Raw genomic sequence first — 18,412 nt, forward strand, 5'->3', positions numbered from 1 at the left:
ATGAAAAATCCTTCAATCTCAACTCATCTCTCATTCTTTCTTCTTCTCATTTTGTCAATCACTCTCACAGTTTCTGCTGATAGGCAAGACAAATTCCTTCAATGTCTCAACTATCAATTCAAGAATTACTCATCCATTTCAGATGATGTTTACACTCCTGCAAACTCATCTTACACTTCCATCCTACAGTTCTCCATCCGAAACCTTAGATTCGCGTCCGAATCTACTCCCAAACCGCAAGTGATCATTACCCCAGAGCACGAATCCCAAATCCCGCCTGTGGTACGTTGTGCTAGAAAAACTGGTTTGGAAATCAGAACTCGAAGTGGCGGCCATGACATGGAGGGATTGTCTTATGTCTCACAAGTCCCGTTTGTGATCGTTGATTTGATCAATCTCAGCGAAGTCACGGTCGACGTGGAGGAGAAAACTGCGTGGATTGAAGCGGGCGCAACCACCGGTATTGTGTACTACAAGATTGCAGAAAAGAGCTCCACTTTAGGGTTTCCCGGGGCTATTTGCACTACTGTTGGCGTCGGTGGCCACTTTAGCGGAGGAGGCTACGGTGCAATGCTGAGAAAATACGGCCTCGCGGGAGATAATGTTATTGATGCCAGAATAATCGACGCTAATGGCAGAATCCTCGATAGGAAATCAATGGGAGAGGATCTTTTCTGGGCCATCAGAGGCGGTGGAGGTGCCAGTTTTGGCGTGATCACTGCCTGGAAGGTACAGCTGGTGGATGTTCCAGAAACAGTCGCTGTTTTCTCAATCACGAGGAACGTGGAAGAACAGAACGGCGCTGAACTGTGGCACCGCTGGCAATACGTGGCGCCTCAAGCCGACAAAGATTTGTTCGTTGGAGTCATCGTACTCAGGGTGAACACGACCGTCCTGGTTAACTTCTTCTCAGTGTACCAGGGCGGCGCTGACGCATTAGTTTCATACATGCAAGAAATCTTCCCAGAGTTAGGGTTAGTGAGAGAAGACTGCACGGAAATGAGTTGGATCGAATCCACCTTATTTAGCAACCAAATGCCGATAGATCAACTAGATGCTCTGCTCAACCGGACTCAGCCCGGTCTCAGACAGCTCAAAGCCAAGTCGGATTATGTTCGGACGCCCCTTCCGTTGAACGTGATCGAAGAGATGGTGAGCATGCTACGTGAACCAGAAGCCGACGAGACTAACTATTACATGGTGCCATATGGTGGAAGAATGGATGAAATATCAGAATCAGAGACTCCATTTCCTCACAGAGCTGGTGCGCTCTACAAACTTGCTGGCCTGACTTACTGGCAAAACTCTGAGGCTGCGGATGCGGATCGTTACATAAGTTGGAGCCGGAGATATTATGAGTACATGACTCCTTACGTCTCGAACTCCCCAAGGGAAGCGTATTTCAACTACAGAGATCTCGATATAGGAGTGAATAGTTCTAATGGGAAGACAAGTTATGCACGAGCTAGCATTTGGGGGAAGCCGTATTACAAGGATAATTTCGATCGTCTTGTTCGGGTGAAGACAGTTGTTGATCCGACCAATTTCTTCAAGAATGAACAGAGCATTCCGCCGTTGCAGGCGAAGTGGACTAAGAAAGGGAACTAAGATATATTCTGATGAAAGTGAACTTGTGTTGTGTTACGTCTCTGAATAAGGCTTTCTGATTAGTCTCTTACGTTAAGTTTCTAGGAGTAATAGTAATTGTATTTGTTGTTCAAAGCATTGTTATTCTAAGAAATTGTTTAATTTTTTTGATGCCTGATAAATTGATTTATTTGTGTAAGTGCTGTATTTTTATGGTTGCATATATTTGAATTTCCTTTTCTTTATACATCCTTTGTTTACAATATAAAGTCTCATTCTTACAAATGTTAAGAAATGCAAAGGAAAATAAGTGGAAAAAGTTAGCTAAATGCTAAATACTCCCTCCGTCTATGAATATGACTCTCATTTCTATTCGGCACGGGTTGTAAGAAATGTATAGAAAAGTGAGTGGAAGAAAGTTAGTGGAATAGGGGTCCCACTTGTATATATTAGTTTTAAATGATATGTGGAGAGAATGAGTTAGTAGAATGTGGGGTCTCGTTATCATTTATAGTAATTATGAACCGAGACCACTATTCGTGGACGGACCAAAATGGAAAAACGGGACTCCTATTCGTGGACGGAGGAAGTATAAGTTTTACTTTTTTATATTAATTTTATAATTAAATGTGAGTGAAATTATGTGAAATGAGACTTTTTTATATTTTTTATTTTTATAAATATCTGACTTCCGAGATTAGCCTTTATTATACTAGTATTTATTATTTGTACCAATAATAACATTAATTTAATTAACTTGAATAGGATATATTGCGAGAATAAGATTATAACTTTGGGGTTTATTAACAAATCATTAATGGGCTCAAATTAAAATCCAAGCCTAATCATTAATTATTAGCCCAACCAATTCTCCTCTTCAACCCAACTAACTATTTACCCTCATCAGCCCACACGCCATAAACATGGCGGTCTTCTACATTTGAATTGGTTGGGCTTTTAACTGGGCTGAAACATTACATATTTTGGGCTCATAACTTAGTACTACTATTTAATTTTAAAAAACTATTATATGGTTGTCCCTTATATTTCCAAAGCTTAATTCTCTCTTCCCCCAATGTTAATAGAGTCATTTTAGTATTTTGAGAAATTCTAAATCAATAGAGTCATTTCTAGTTTTGGCAAAAAATGATTTTCCCTTTTATTTTATTCTCTCGTCGTCTCTCTTACTTTATTCTCTCTTACTTTTTTCATCGTCCTTTTAACACATTATTCTTAAACTCCGTACCGAAAGAAAATGTCTCTATTAACAAGGAACGGAGAGAGTATCTAATCAGGCAAAGTACAAATTCCCTAGCTAGCTCAAATCCAAAATAAAACAAGCACAACCGAGATCACTTTTTTAAAATTACAATAGTTATTCGAGTTTTATTGGGAGCTAGAAAAAAGAGACTAATCTAGCGCCATTCATCTCGAACTTGACATATCCGTTTTTATGAACTTGACATATCCGTTTTTATAATGGGATAATCTTTTTTTATAAGATGTTACGTTCTTAGATATCCGTGTTTCTATTTTTATGTTATTTATCACTTTGAGATATTATATAATGTTAGTAGTAAGAAAACTTGCTCCCTTTAAACGTTTTCTTATGATTAAGAAAGAAGGCTAAAAGTTAAAACAGAAAACTTCATTCAACAAGAGTGAGAATAATGAATTCAACGAAAGATAAAATGTCAATAGTGCCAACTATGAAAGTTAAAATAAAACCACGAATCATGACTGTGATGTATAATATTCAACAAACTTAAATAAACCATCATATTTGACAAGGAGACGAATCTTTGACTATAACTAGTTAAAAAGTGACCATAATCATCAAAATCACTGCATTACTTTATAAACAGTTACCTTGGGCCATGTTAGGATGCCACCATCCCTTAAAATAACACTATACCATCATTTCTAGCAAATCATTTATACACATAGACGAATAATAAGCTTCCATGTGGCAAAAAAAAAGACCGCCAAAAAAGACGGCCGGCAATATGTTGCACCTTATACAACAATTTTTCTTGTCCAGCAATATCCGACACACTATACAGCAATCTATAGATTGTTGTGTAGTGTTTGTAATATTGCTGTGTAACGTTTATAATATTGCTATATAGATGGCGTTACGGTGTCACTTTAAGAGGAGTTGTCATTTGCACAAACTCAGTTACCTGTAATCATTTAGGTAGTACAAGTTTAATCAGATAAGGTGATAATTATGTATATGCATGCCAGTTGCCACGGTTGAAATTATGATATTCAAGCATTATTATTAAGATCGATTTCTCATTTTTAATATTCACTGCATTACTTTATTAACAGTTTTATAAAACAGTTAACTTTAATCAAACACACTACATTTTTAATTCCTGGATAAAATCTTGCAAACCACTTCTAACTATATGCAGAGTATTATTAAAATATGAGTTCGAATTTAAATTTTAATTAATTATACTACCAAAGTGGTCTTTCATTTTGTAGTCTCTATCACATACATGTGTTTCGAGTTGGACTTAATAAGCTACCAAGAAAGACCAGAAAAGCGTACACTAGATGAAATAATTGACCTTTGTTGAATATGTTGAACATCTATTGTCTTATAGCTAGTTCAAAAACGTTTAACAATTGAAAATAAAAAACTAATGAGCCACCCAATTTGAAAGGATGTCACGATACTTAATTAGTTACTGTATAACTTCGACAAATTGATAATAGTATTTTAAAAATATAGAGGAAAGGTAACCCATCTTATTAATTACTCATTAAATCCGGCATCTAATCAACATAAGTAGTACTAGTATAATATCTTAATGTTTTCTAATGTTAATCAAAGTCTCCAAAGAAACGACTTGAGATTTATTCATCTTATTTCTTTTTACTAAACCCTGCATCTAACATTAAACAACTGAGATTAGACACTAATTTTCCAGCTTCCAAGAAAAAGTTCATAAATCAACATCAAATGTATTTTTCAAGAAAGGAAGGAACTCACATTATATTTTATTTTTTTAAAATCAAAGAAGTGCCGCCAATAGAGACGATGGCGACGAAAAATCCCATTCACCATTACTCATTAAACATTATAAATCGAACACATTTAACTTAATCTTAAAACACAAGTAGAAATAGAATCTCCCTCAACCATGAAGATTCCTTCCTTCTCCACTCTCACTCTCATCATCTTCTTCATCTCCACCTTCTCACCGGCCGCCACCGCCGATGGCCACGACCATTTCCTCGAATGTTTGTCGGAATATCCCGACAACCACGCCCCGATTTCCCACCTTGTCTACACCAAAGCCAACTCCTCCTACACTTCCATCCTCCAAGCCGCCATCTGGAATCTAAGATTCACCACAGAATCTACTCCCAAGCCGCACGTGATCATAGCCCCGGACCACGAATCCCAAATCCCACCAATCATACGCTGCGCCAAGCAAACCGGCCTCGAAATCCGAACCCGAAGCGGCGGCCATGACATGGAGGGCTTATCCTACCGCTCTCAGGTCCCGTTCGTGGTCATCGATTTGTTCAATCTCGGCGAAGTAAGCGTCGACGCCGAGGCGAAAACCGCTTGGCTCGGCGCCGGCGCCACCCTCGGCGCGCTGTACTACCACATCTCTCAGAAGAGCTTGCTCCTCGGCTTCCCGGCCGGATTCTGCCCCACCGTCGGCTCCGGCGGCCACTTCAGCGGCGGCGGCGACGGCACGATGGTCCGGAAATACGGCATGGCGGCGGATAACATCATCGACGCAAGAATAGTCGACGCCAGAGGGAAAATTCTGGACAGGGAATCAATGGGCGAGGATCTGTTCTGGGCGATCAGAGGCGGCGGAGGCGCCAGTTTTGGCGTTATTGTTGCATGGAAGGTGCTGCTGGTGGATGTTCCAGAAACTGTCACTGTTTTCCAAGTCAGCAAGACTTTGGAGCAGAACGCGACAGAACTTGTCCAGAAGTGGCAGTCTGTCGCGCCCTACACCGACAAAGATCTTTTCGTCGGGATCTTGTTGAACAGGATCGGTTCGACGGTTTCGGCGAACTTCTTTTCGCTTTTCCTTGGACGAGCCGACAGATTAGTCGCGCTCGTCCAAGAAACGTTCCCTGAGCTGGGATTGGTGAGAGAAGACTGCGCGGAGATGAGCTGGATCGATTCCGTGGTCAGCTTCGGGCGATTCACCTCCGCGTTGCCGTTGGATCTCCAAACCCCGGCGGATTTGCTGATCAGGAAGGATCCGAATTTGAGATTTTTGAAAATGAAGTCGGATTTTGTAGAGAAACCTCTTCCGGAGGAAGGGGTCAGGGGGTTGTTGAATCTTCTGTTCGCGCCGGAGGCGGTGGCGGGGCTGATCGCCTTCATCCCGCACGGCGGGAGGACGGCGGAGATTTCGGAGTCGGCGCTTCCGTTCCCGCACAGGGCGGGGAACTTGTTTAAAGTGGAGACTATTGTGTATTGGCAAGATAACGAGAATGCGCAGAGGTATGTTGATTGGGTGAAGAGGTATTATGATTACATGACTCCTTATGTTTCGAGCAATCCGAGGTCTGCGTATGTCAACTACAGAGATCTCGACTTTGGAGTCAATAACGTTGTGGGGAGGACGAGCTATGCACAGGCGAGCGTTTGGGGGAAGAGGTATTATAAGAACAATTTTGATCGTCTTGTTCTGGTGAAGACTATGGTTGATCCCGAGAATTTCTTCAGATTCGAGCAAAGCATTCCGCCCATTCACTCGTGGTCGAGCGACAAGGGCGTGTGTTCGATTTGATTTGCTTGATTTGTTACATAATTTTGTGTTCATGTTTGTATGTTCGGTGTCTACCAATAGACACTTTTTTATGCTAAGTTGACTGGATATGAAAACATTTTGAAATAGGAAAAAATCTAAATAAAAGATTCATATTTTGTTATGTGTTTGTTTGCTTTGGAGAGCAGCTAGCCCTCTTGAGAAAAAAAAAATATAAAGGGAGCAAATCAATTGGACTTGGACTATGATACCGAAATAATTATTTCAAAAATGGTGGGATTATGGATATATATTGAAAAAGTAATGCGTGGGTTAAGTTGATAGGCCCAAATTGCAGTGTGGATTAGCCCACTGGGGACTAAAATAAAATGTCCCGATTAGAAATAAAACGTTTTTCTTTTTGGTTTGTCTCATTAAAAATGAAACATTTCTAAAAATGAAAACAATACTCTCTTTATTTTTTCTTCTCTCTTGCTTTACTCTCTTTTCATTAACTCACAAAACAACACTAAATAAAATCTCGTGTCAAAAAGCAAATGTTGCATACTCCCTCTGTCCCACTAGAAATGAAACGTTTTCCTTTTTGTGTTGTCCCTTTAAAAATAAAACATTTCTTAAAATAGAAATAACTTTATCTCTACTTTTCCCTCTCTCTTACTTTACTCTCTCTTCTTTAACTAACAAAATAACACTACATAAAATTATGCGTCGAAAAGCAAACGTTAGGACGGAATGAGTATTTAATGGGACGGAGCGTCTAAACTTTTCTAGCACAACTAACTTACATGAAAGTACGATACTGCCCTTTGTATAGGCCAAAAATGAAACGGTTTGGGCCGGACTCATCATTCAATTAGTCCTTTGCCTAGGCTCAAACTCGTCAGAAGCCCAGCCCAAGCTCATTATTATTAATCCTATATTTTGATTAATATTGTACATACCTATTTGTTTAATAAAATTATACTATTTTATTTAATTTTAAAATCATACAAAGATTATGTCTGTATGAATTACATTTAGATTTTTTTTATAAATAACACAACCAACTAATTCAACGATTATAAAATATTAGTTTGTATATAGAAGCAAACTAATTAGTCGCGATGAAATTTACAAGAAGCGAACAAATTACTCCCTCCGTCCCAGATAATTTGAGACACTTTGACCTGGCACGGATTTTAAGAAATCTAATGGAAAGTGAGTTGAAAAAGTTAGTGGGATGTGAGTCCTACTTTTAAAGTATTAGTTTTAAAATAAAATGTGAGTAAGAATGAGTTAGTGGAATATGAGGTCCACTATAAAAAATGGAAAAAGTGAAGTGGGGCAAATTATGTGGGACGACCCGAAATAGAATACTGAGTCGAATTATCTGGGACGGAGGGAATATATTATACTAATAGATAGTTCATTTTTGTAAAATTGAAAAGTGCAGTCTAGTCTTATTGCAATGTAAATCCGACTTTTCTTCTCTTACCAGAGTTGCAAGATAATTTCCTCCAACTTCATTGAAAATCTACTGTGATTGACATTTGACTTATTTAATTGCGAGAACAAAGTCAATAAACTAATATAATTAGATACATGAATTTCATTATTTTAGCCGAGCGATAAAGGTATTTAACTAAAGAAGGTAGAATGTAGCTTTTATTTTTCTCGTCAAAGAACTTCAATTGGAAAAGTCGGCATATTATAAAAATTCAAAATGAAACGGCTGCAGCGAAATTCAAGCATCGTTCATTACTTAATTATTGCTTGCGTCATTACCATGCATTGAAAAAACCCTATAAATATCACACCAATCCATGCAATATTTCTATAAAACACAAAATCTTATTCTCAAAAAATTATCATACATCATGAAATCTCTTACCATCTCTCTATCATTCATATTTATTATCATATCGACGTGCTCGTTGGCAGCTTATGCCAATGAGCGCGACGATTTTCTCCAATGTCTCTCTCTCGAGACCCGAAATTCCTCCATTTCCAACGTTGTCTACACGACAAACAACACATCGTACACTTCCGTCCTTCAATCCTCCATCCAAAATAGGAGATTCGCTTCTGAGTCAACTCCTAAACCACACGTGATCATAACCCCGCAACACGAATCCCAAATCCCACCTATCATATCCTGCGCCAGACAAAGTGGTCTGGAAATCAGAATCCGAAGCGGGGGCCACGACTATGAGGGACTATCTTACGTATCCCAAGTCCCGTTCGCGGTCATCGATTTGATCAATTTCAGCGAAGTCACGGTCAACGCCGAGGAAAAAACCGCGTGGGTCGAATCCGGCGCAACAATCGGAACCTTGTACTACAGGATTGCAGAAAAATGCCCGGTCCTCGGATTCCCGGCCGGCCTATGCCCGACTGTCGGCGTCGGCGGCCAATTCAGCGGCGGCGGCTACGGCATGATGGTCAGAAAATTCGGGATCGCCGCGGATCATGTCATCGATGCGAGAATAATCGACGCAAACGGCAGAATCCTTGACAGAAAATCAATGGGCGAGGATCTGTTCTGGGCCATCAGAGGCGGCGGAGGCGCCAACTTCGGCGTAATCATTTCCTGGAAAGTACAACTAGTGGATGTTCCAGAAAAAGTAACTGTATTCACAGTGGACAGGACACTGGAACAGAACGCTACTCAACTGTTCCACCGCTGGCAAAACGTGGCTCCTCTAATTAACCGGGATTTGGGGATTGGACTCTACTTATACCCATTGAATTCGACGGTTCAAGCTACATTTTTCTCTCTCTTCCTCGGCGGCGTCGAGAGATTACTTCCAATGATGCAAGAAAACTTCCCTGAATTAGGTCTGGTAAGAGAAGACTGCTCTGAGGTAAGCTGGATTGAATCCGCGCTATTCTTCGCACAGATCACCGGATCATCACCCGATAATCAGGATCCGCTCCGAGCTCTGCTCAACAGAACACAGAACAACGTCAGACACTTCAAAACAAAATCGGATTTCGTACAAAAACCGATCCCTGTGTTCGGGATAGAAGGCATCGTGAGATTGTTATTGGAACCAGAAGCGAGTGAGGGCCTCGTGTTCATGATTCCGTACGGCGGAAGAATGTCAGAAATATCCGAATCCGAGACTCCATTTCCTCATAGGAAAGGTAATTTGTACATTCTTGCTAGCACGGTGTATTGGGACGACGGCGATGTGGCGGAGAGGTACATGAGTTGGAGCAGAAGGTACTACAGTTACATGGCTCCGTATGTTTCGAGGTCTCCGAGGGCTGCATACCTCAACTACAGAGATCTCGACATCGGAGTCAATAACCCTAATGGAAAGACCGGTTATGCACAAGCGAGCGTTTGGGGTAAGAAATATTTCAAGGGCAATTTCGATCGTCTTGTTCGTGTGAAAACTGAAGTTGATCCGGAAAATTTCTTCAGAAACGAACAGAGCATTCCCGCCCTGTATTTCAAGTGAATTAAGAAAGGGAGTTAGTGTTTTTGGTAATGCATTGTAGTATCCCATTGTTTTGTTTTATAGTGTTATTGATATTGTGTACGTCATTATTTCTTTTATTATATTGTAGTAATAAGTTGGTTGACATACGATAGTTATATAGTAGTACTACTACTATTTTGAATTTTCAAGCACACCTAAAAAAAATGTACTACTTTCACACGCAAAATTATTGAATGGTTAATTGAATCTTCGTTTATTTCTATCGTCTTGTTCAAGTGAAAACCATGGTCGAACCAAATGATTTCTTCCCAAACGAGCAGAGCTTTCCGGCTTCCGCCAATTGCTACCAAAGAAGCCTAGTACGGATATTTTTTTAGTGACTGGTTTTTGGAGTGCAATTTTGACTTTCTATGTATGACAATCTTATTTGGGCAAAATTTTATTTTTATCATATTATGATTATAGCCATAGGCAGTGGCGGATCCAGGTGGGGGCAGGTTGGGGCGGTCGCCCCCACCATGCGACTAATTTTCCATTATCCCGGATGTATATTTTCCATATCCGCCCCCTCTGTTGCCTCCGATGTCGCCTCGCTGACCGAAAAAAATAACATTTATCGCCCCAAGCTCAATTGAAATAACATCCACAGACTTGCTAAGTTGTATGACATGCCTCGATCCAAAAAATGATTTCGCTGCTTTTAATATTGATAAGCTTGTTCATCTTGCTATTCTTTACCCAAAGGACTTCACATTGACTCAACATATTGAATTGTTTAAACAACTTGAAACTTTTGTTGATGTTGTGAGAAGAGATGCACGATTGAATGCTATTGAAGATTTGGCTAGCCTATCTCAGAAGATTGTTGAAACCAAGAAAGATAAAGTTTTTTCGTTGGTTTATCGTCTGATTGAGTTGGTATTGATCTTACCCGTAGTGACTGCATCTGTTGAAAGAGTATTTTCAGCAATGAAATTTGTCAAGACTGACTTGCATAATAGGATGGGAGATGAGTGGTTGAATGACAGTTTAGAAGAATACAATGAAAGATCCATCTTTGCTAGTGTTTCTAATGAAAGAATCTTGAAACATTTTCAAGATATGGATATCCGTAGAAATCGATTGTCTCGGTTAATAGATGCTAGAGCTACTTGAATTGTATTAGACTTTCATTTTGCTAAAAAAAACATATTGAAGTATTATATTTAATATTTTATTATTTTATTATTTTATTATTTTACTACGCCCTCTCCGTTTTTCAATCCTGGATCCGCCACTGGCCATAGGTATCTTCGTTCATTTTGGTTTTCTATTTCTTGTCTGACGATCCAAATTTTCGTGTTCAGTTCATTTCTTGCTAAAAATTTATTCTTTTTTTCAAGAAAAAGTCTTACTTAAGTAATACTCCTCAGACCAATTAATTAGTCAAGATTTTGTTAAATGTAGTAAGTAAATAGATGAAATGTAAATAGGTGTGTTGGCAATTTTTTATAATAGAAAAAAGCTCAAACCCTCAGACCAATTAATTAATAGCGAGTAAGGAAAAAGTTCACAATAAGCAAAATGAATCCAAAAAAGAAAATTAGCAACATCCAACTAAATGACTAATGTTTTACAAAATAGAAATGTGATATACGGGCCTCGTCGTATCACACCATATCTTGACCAACAAGATTGCAAGATCTCAAACATATCTTCTTATTATTGTTTAATTTAGCATATCTTTTGTAATCTATAGAGTTTAGATCTCTTATTTATAGGAGATCTTTTAAATGATAAATCATTGGGAAATAAGCTTATTTGACCAAGGTGATGTGGCGCAACGAATGAGCGCGAACCTCAACGGTCAAAACTTAGCTATCGCAACTAACTTACATGAAATTACGACACTGCCCTTGGCATTTTTTTTTATTGTTGAACCATCACATTCATTATCCTATTGATTTTATATTTTAGTTATAGATCCAAATTTCCAGTATTTTATTTACAAATTTAAAACTATACAAAGATCATGTCTATATGAATTACAGTTGATTTTTTTATTATAAACAATATAACCAACTATTCAACGATTATAAAATACTAGTTTGTACATAGAGACTCTCACTCCAATCGCTACCTTGAATTAGTCGCGACGAAATTTATAAGTTATGGAGAAGTAACAAGCAAACTAATTAATACTACCACTAATGGATATATATAGTTCATATTTCTTAAGTTGAACAGCGTAGTCTTATCGCAAATTTGCAATTTAAATCGACTTTTCTTCTCTCAACAGAGTTGCAAGATTATTTCCTAGAACTTCATTTTACATTTAAACTGTGATTGACTTATATCATTGTGGGAATAAATTAATGGGTATTAGATGTAAAAATTTCTTTATTTTAGCCGAGCGATAAAGATATTTATCGAAATTAATATGGTTAGTTAAAACATATTCCCCCCGTCCCATAAAAATACGAGCATATAATATGGCACGTGAATTAAGACACAATTGATAAAGTGAGAGAGAAAGAAAATAACAGTTAAAGTTGTATTACTGGATAATGAGACCGTATTATTATTAGTGTTTTAATGATGGTATAAGTTATAAATAACTTGATGTATAAGGGTAATAAATTGGGATAACTTTTCACAAACGAAAATGCACATATTTTTATTGGACCGACGAAAATGGAAATTGAACATATTTTTATAAAATGGAAGGAATAATTAACTCTCTCTTACTATAAAAATAGAACACTTTTGAACTAACACGAGTTTTAATGCACAATTAAAAAAGTATAAAAGATAATAAAGAAAAAGTAATTATAATATTATTATGATAGAATTGTTTCAACTTATTAGAGAGATTTTTAAAAAAATATATAAGTTGCTATTGACATTCTTATGTGAGCATAATTTTATTTTATCCTATATTAATGAGTATCGGTTTCTTCAATCATTTTGGTTCTCTTCTTATTGTCTGACAATCCAAATTTTCCGTGTTTAGTTCAATTGTTAAAATTCTCGTTTTTTTATTTAAAAAAGCATTTACGTGAGTAAACTCAAGATTTTGTATAATGTAGCAAGTAAATAGACAAAATGTATTGACAATTTTTTATAACCAAAAAAAATCTCAAAGCCTCAAACCAAACCAACCAGTCAAATGTATCCAAAACACAAAAACAAAATTAGCAGCATCCAATTAAATCAGTAACGTTTTTCAAAACAGAAATGTGACATTTTATTAAGATAAATAAGTACTGCTACTACATTTTTTTTAGAATAGAGAGTATTTTTCATGTTCTAATTGCTTTCCTATTTCTCACTAATATTTTAATTTATTACTGGTCATTAGTATTCCTTTGATGTGGTATTTAATCACACAATTCATGCCTAACATTTAGTGGTCAACTTATATGTCCAAGATACAACTTGCCAAAATATAAAATTGAATCATTTCTCTTATTCAATAAAAAACAATATATTTAATCACTCTTATTTTGTTCCATCACCTATTTCATTTTCTCTTATCTATTTTTTTTTATCTCCTATCTATTTTATTTTTATTTAATCCATTCAGTATTCTAAGCTTGTGTGTCCAAAAATTTTCGATTAATTTAATTAAGACTGAGGTAGTATTATTAATCTTCAATATCTTATATAAACGTGGTTATTTAATTATCAATTAGAGAGTAGAGTTGCGCTAAAAGGCTGACTATTCATCATGACAGCAACTAAAATTGAATCATTCTTTTACATGTTTCTTACACGCTAGGTGTCTATTTTTAAATCAAAACTTTTAGGCCAATTTATGCATGTTCTATCTATAAAACTACAAGCTCAACATCACCCACAAATCAAACTAAAAACAATGAAAACTCAATCTACCTATTCTCTTACTATTGTAACATTTGTTGTCATATTGTTGTGCTCATCGACAACTTTTGCCGATAAACATAATGATTTTCTAAAATGCCTCAAACACGAATTCCACAACTACTCCTCAATTTCCAACCTTGTTTACACCCAAACCAACTCATCTTTCATTACAATCCTACAATCATCCATCAAAAACCTTAGATTCTCAACACCAACCACACCTAAACCGCAAGTGATTATAACCCCGGACCACGAGTCCCAAATCCCGCCTCTCATATTCTGCGCTAAACAGAGCGGACTAGAGATCAGAACCCGAAGTGGGGGCCACGACTATGAAGGATTATCTTACGTGTCACAAGTCCCGTTCGTGATCATTGATTTGATCAATCTCAGCGAAATAACCGTCGACGTCGAGAACAAAACCGCATGGGTGGGCGGTGGCGCGACACTCGGTTCTTTATACTACAGGATCGCAGAGAAAAGCCCGGTTCTCGGGTTTCCCTCTGGCCTTTGCTCGTCCGTAGGAGTCGGTGGGCACATCAGCGGAGGAGGCTACGGCCAACTGATGAGGAAATACGGCCTCGCAGGAGATAACGTCATCGATGCAAGAATAGTCAACGCTGACGGCAGAATCCTCGACAAGAAGTCAATGGGCGAGGATCTGTTCTGGGCCATCAGAGGCGGCGGGGCCGCCTCTTTCGGCGTGGTCGTCGCCTGGAAGGTACAGCTGGTGGATGTTCCAGAAACAGTCACTATCTTCAGAAAAAGGTGGACTCTGGAACAGAACGCGACTCAAATCCTCCACCGCTGGCAATACGTGGCGCCAGTGGCGGACCGGGATTTGTTCATCGGGGTCACCGCAAACAGGGTGAACACCACCGTCGTCGCCTCCTTCTTTTCCCTATTCCTCGGCGGCGCCGACAGGCTAATTTCCCTGATGCAAGAGCAATTCCCGGAGCTCGGGCTAGCGAGAGAAGACTGCGTGGAGACGAGATGGATCCAAGCCGCCGTCAGCTTCGCCGGTTACCCCGTCAACACGCCGCCGGAAGTTCTGCTAAACAGAAGCCAAGTCGCCACTGTGGAATACCACAAAATGAAATCGAACTACGTCCAGACACCCGTCCCGGAATCCGGCTTCGAAGGCGTGTGGAGATATTTGAAAGAAGCGGAGCCGGTGGGGAAGGGATACATCATCTTGATTCCATACGGCGGGAAAATGGCGGAGATTTCGGAATCCGCCACTCCTTTTCCGCACAGAGCTGGAAACCTCTACTCATTCAGTCACTATATCTCTTGGGGAGAAGACGAGAATTCGGGTTCGGACAGCTACATAAGCTGGTCGAGGAGGCTTTACGACTACTTGACCCCTTATGTAGCGAGTAACCCGAGGTCTTCGTATCTCAACTACAGAGATCTCGACCTCGGGGTCAACAACGTTGTTGGGGAGACGAGCTACGCGCAAGCGAGTGTTTGGGGGAAGAAATATTTCAAGGACAATTTCGATCGTCTTGTTAAGGTGAAAACGATGGCGGATCCGCGTAATTTCTTCAGAAACGAGCAGAGCATTATCCCTAACAAGTCTAAGAGAAATGGTCGCCTATTTCATGTTGACAAGTAGTAATTGTGATTGTAATTTTATTTTATTTTCTTGCTAAAGATATGTTCTTACGTGTGAGATTTAAGGCTATCACTATGGCCAATGTTTTAATAAACGGAACGGGCCGGGCTTCGTATAGCATGTTCGTTTCGGGCTCAATACATTTAATTCCATATGCAATTTGAGTTCATTACAGATTGTAATGAAGGATTGACTAGTTTTTGGAGGGTAATTTTCGATGTTTAATAATGGTGTTAAGATACCTATTTACATAGCAATAAAATATCGACCCTAGCTAGCAAGGCATTATTGATTAGGGTAGATTAATTGACTATGTTCTATTTAAGAAAATAAAGTATTCACACACTTCTTATGTGTTTCACTTTTTTAATATGTATATGAGGTTAGTAATATCTAAACCTGTATCTAATTAAAAAATATTGTTAGTGTCGTATTTGTTTGGTGGAAGAAGTATTATAAGAACAATTTCAACAGTCTTGTAGGTGAAAACGATGGCCGGTCCATATAAATTTTTCAGAAATGATCATTGTTATCCCTAACAATTCCAAGATAATGTTCGGCCGTATATAGTAATGCTGTATTTTTGTTGACAACAAATTGTGGTTGTTACTTGATTTTCTGCATTTTTTAAATTTTATTCGATTTTCTATTCTTGCACGCGATAATGATGTATGACTAGCTAGCTATGGCAGTTGTTTATGTTTTGTTAAATGCATATAAGATTTCTATTTATGGAAAATGATTGTTTTTTTAGATCTCTTTTATGGCCCATAAACCAATTACCAATATATATGGTATCTACAATATATTTGAGTAGTGATAAATTAACAAAAATTGCATGTATATGGAGTTCAAAATTGGATATTTTATGTATTTTGCATTTACAATAAATGTATCATGATTGATTAGATTAACGGAAGGAATTACCTCATAAATTACATACTACATTTTCTAATACACTACTAATAACTTGACAAGTGGATCTCATTTTATAGAAAGAAAAATTATTTACAGAATTTATTCCTAACTATCTCCCTGCTATATTTAATTATGTTAACTTTTGTTAACAACAAAATATAAATAGTCAAATTTACTTATTTCAACAAAATTGTAAAAAGAGTCAAATCTTTACGTATTTCAAAAAATATAAAAAGGTGAATTTTTCTTTTTTTTTTTTATTTTATTGAAATAATTTGGTTTGACTTTGATTATAATTAACTAGAATTTGACACAACTTCTTGATTTAAATAACTATTATCTCAATAAAAAAAATAGTACTGTAAATATTAATAATTTCCACAAAAATAAGAGTAAATTTTTAATTAGTTAAAAAAAATTAAAAAAATTAGTTGACTCTATTATATTTTTTTTATTGAGAAAAGATAATATAATTAGTTAGAGTAAAAATATTAGAGAAAGTAAAGGAAAAAAATAATAGTGAGAAAAAGGAGAGGGAAAGTATGTGGCTTTATATCACGAAGTTAGTCAATTTCTAATTATTAAATTTTTCCTAAGATAGATTTTTTTTATATATTAAAAACCAAATTATTTCAATAAAGTAAAAAGAAAATACTTGAAAGAATTTTTTTTTACCTATTTTTATTTTCTGGAATAGGTAAAAGCTTAACTCTTTTATGGAGTATAATCTTTTGAAAAAGTAAATTTTAACTTATTATATTTTTTATTAACAAACGTTAAAGATAATTATTTCAATTTATATTTTTTGTTAACAAATGTTAAGATAATTATTTCAATTAAATATAGGAGAGAGGTAGAGATGGTGTACGCTGTGTAGGAAATATATAAGTTATATTGGAACTATCTTTTCTTTCTACAAATGAGATCCATTTGTCGAGTTATTAGTGATGTATTAGAAAATGTAGTATGTAATATATGAGGTGATCCCTTCCGATATATTAATGTATTACATAATTATCCTTCTAATGACTAGATATGGCAGTCTGTTTATGTTTTTTATGTTTTGTTAAATGCATATATAAGATTTCTATTTATGAAAAACGATTGTTTTTTTAGATAACTCTTTTATGGCCCATAAACCAATTACCAATATATAAAATGGTATCTATATTTCCATTATAATTACAGGCTATTTCCTCAAAAATCAAAGCCTTAATAAACACTTAAGAGCACTCCCAATGGCACTCCCTTATTTCTCCCTTATTTCTCCCTAACTCCTGCCACATCAGTGCCACATCAGCATCACATTTTATCCCAAGATTTAAAATAAAAAAAAAAACTAAGACGGAGGGGCTGGAGGGGCGTCGGGCTCGAGGCCCTTCTTAATCTGCAGGCCTTGGATGCATTTCCAGAGGGCCGCCTTTTCTTCAGGGGTCCCGCCGCCGGTGAAGTACAGCGTGTACATCTGCGACATATTGGCGACATTGTTCGAATAAGTGGCTTTTTCTAAGTCGATGTGGGGTTCCGAACCGACTTCCGACGTTGTGCCCTTCCCCTTCCCCCTCTCCTTCGCCTTCTTCGCTCCCTCCGGCGCTCGTGCGGACCATCCCCACTCAAGTCGATGGGGATCGCGCTGCCCTCGCTCTCCGAAACGCTAAGTCGCGAGCGCACCGATTTCCCGTGCAGCGCGCTGTGCATCCCCGTCCGGAATTTGGGGAGATCCTTCAGCTTATCGTAGATGTTCCAATACTTGAACCCCTTCGACAAGTAAACAGCTTCCCCAAGTCCATAACCTTGTAGATGCTATTCGACTTCCTAGAGGGGTTTAAGGCCTGCCCCTACGTGCGGCGCGACGTGCCCTTTAGCCACGCGAGCGCTGAATCGCAAAGCCTCTCGCTCCCCTCGCGCTGGGTGTAGCTGAACTCACCCCTACCAGGCGTGCTCGCGGGCCTCCCTCGCTTCTTCCGCTTCCTCTCCCCCTTCCCCTTCCCGTGTTGCAGCCTTCAGCCAAGCCTTGGGGTGTAGCTGAATCTTTTTCGGTGAATAAGCTTGTTACAGCGGTTAGACTGCGTCTACATGTGCGACATGAAGTGGCCGCCGCCCTGGGGACTTCTTTTCCGCCGGGAGACCTTTACGTAGGTTCCGGACGTCTAATTCTTCCCGGAGCTCGGGCTGCGGGGAGGTCGGGGAGGCAGAATCAAAAAAAAAATAAAATTTAGAAACAAATAAACGCCAAAAAT

General features: G+C 38.1%; 5 protein-coding genes across 5 annotated transcripts in view; all 5 read left to right on the top strand.

Moving 5' to 3' along the window:
• LOC125203232 (berberine bridge enzyme-like 18) lies at nt 1-1,758 on the top strand. The gene has a single exon (XM_048101543.1). The coding sequence runs from the start codon at nt 1-3 to the stop codon at nt 1,606-1,608; it is 1,608 nt and encodes a 535-aa protein (XP_047957500.1). The 3' UTR covers nt 1,609-1,758.
• A 2,972-nt stretch (nt 1,759-4,730) lies between these two features.
• Nucleotides 4,731-6,507, top strand: LOC125204926 (cannabidiolic acid synthase-like). The gene has a single exon (XM_048103700.1). It carries the CDS (start codon nt 4,743-4,745, stop codon nt 6,363-6,365), a length of 1,623 nt encoding a protein of 540 aa, XP_047959657.1. The 5' UTR covers nt 4,731-4,742; the 3' UTR covers nt 6,366-6,507.
• A 1,673-nt stretch (nt 6,508-8,180) lies between these two features.
• LOC125208136 (berberine bridge enzyme-like 18) lies at nt 8,181-10,028 on the top strand. Its single transcript, XM_048107710.1, has one exon. The coding sequence runs from the start codon at nt 8,201-8,203 to the stop codon at nt 9,788-9,790; it is 1,590 nt and encodes a 529-aa protein (XP_047963667.1). The 5' UTR covers nt 8,181-8,200; the 3' UTR covers nt 9,791-10,028.
• A 407-nt stretch (nt 10,029-10,435) lies between these two features.
• LOC125206908 lies at nt 10,436-10,927 on the top strand. The gene has a single exon (XM_048106122.1). It carries the CDS (start codon nt 10,436-10,438, stop codon nt 10,925-10,927), a length of 492 nt encoding a protein of 163 aa, XP_047962079.1.
• Nucleotides 10,928-13,602: 2,675 nt separating this feature from the next.
• The window catches only part of LOC125205783 (berberine bridge enzyme-like 8), a 6,634-nt gene continuing 1,824 nt past the window's right edge, over nt 13,603-18,412 (top strand). The window contains exon 1 of the mRNA XM_048104900.1: nt 13,603-13,666. Coding sequence (XP_047960857.1) covers nt 13,629-13,666 — 38 coding nt within the window. The 5' untranslated portion in view covers nt 13,603-13,628. The remainder of the gene's footprint in view (nt 13,667-18,412) is intronic.

Source organism: Salvia hispanica, chromosome 2 (genome assembly GCF_023119035.1).
Source record: "Salvia hispanica cultivar TCC Black 2014 chromosome 2, UniMelb_Shisp_WGS_1.0, whole genome shotgun sequence".
Classification (NCBI taxonomy): Eukaryota; Viridiplantae; Streptophyta; class Magnoliopsida; order Lamiales; family Lamiaceae; genus Salvia; species Salvia hispanica.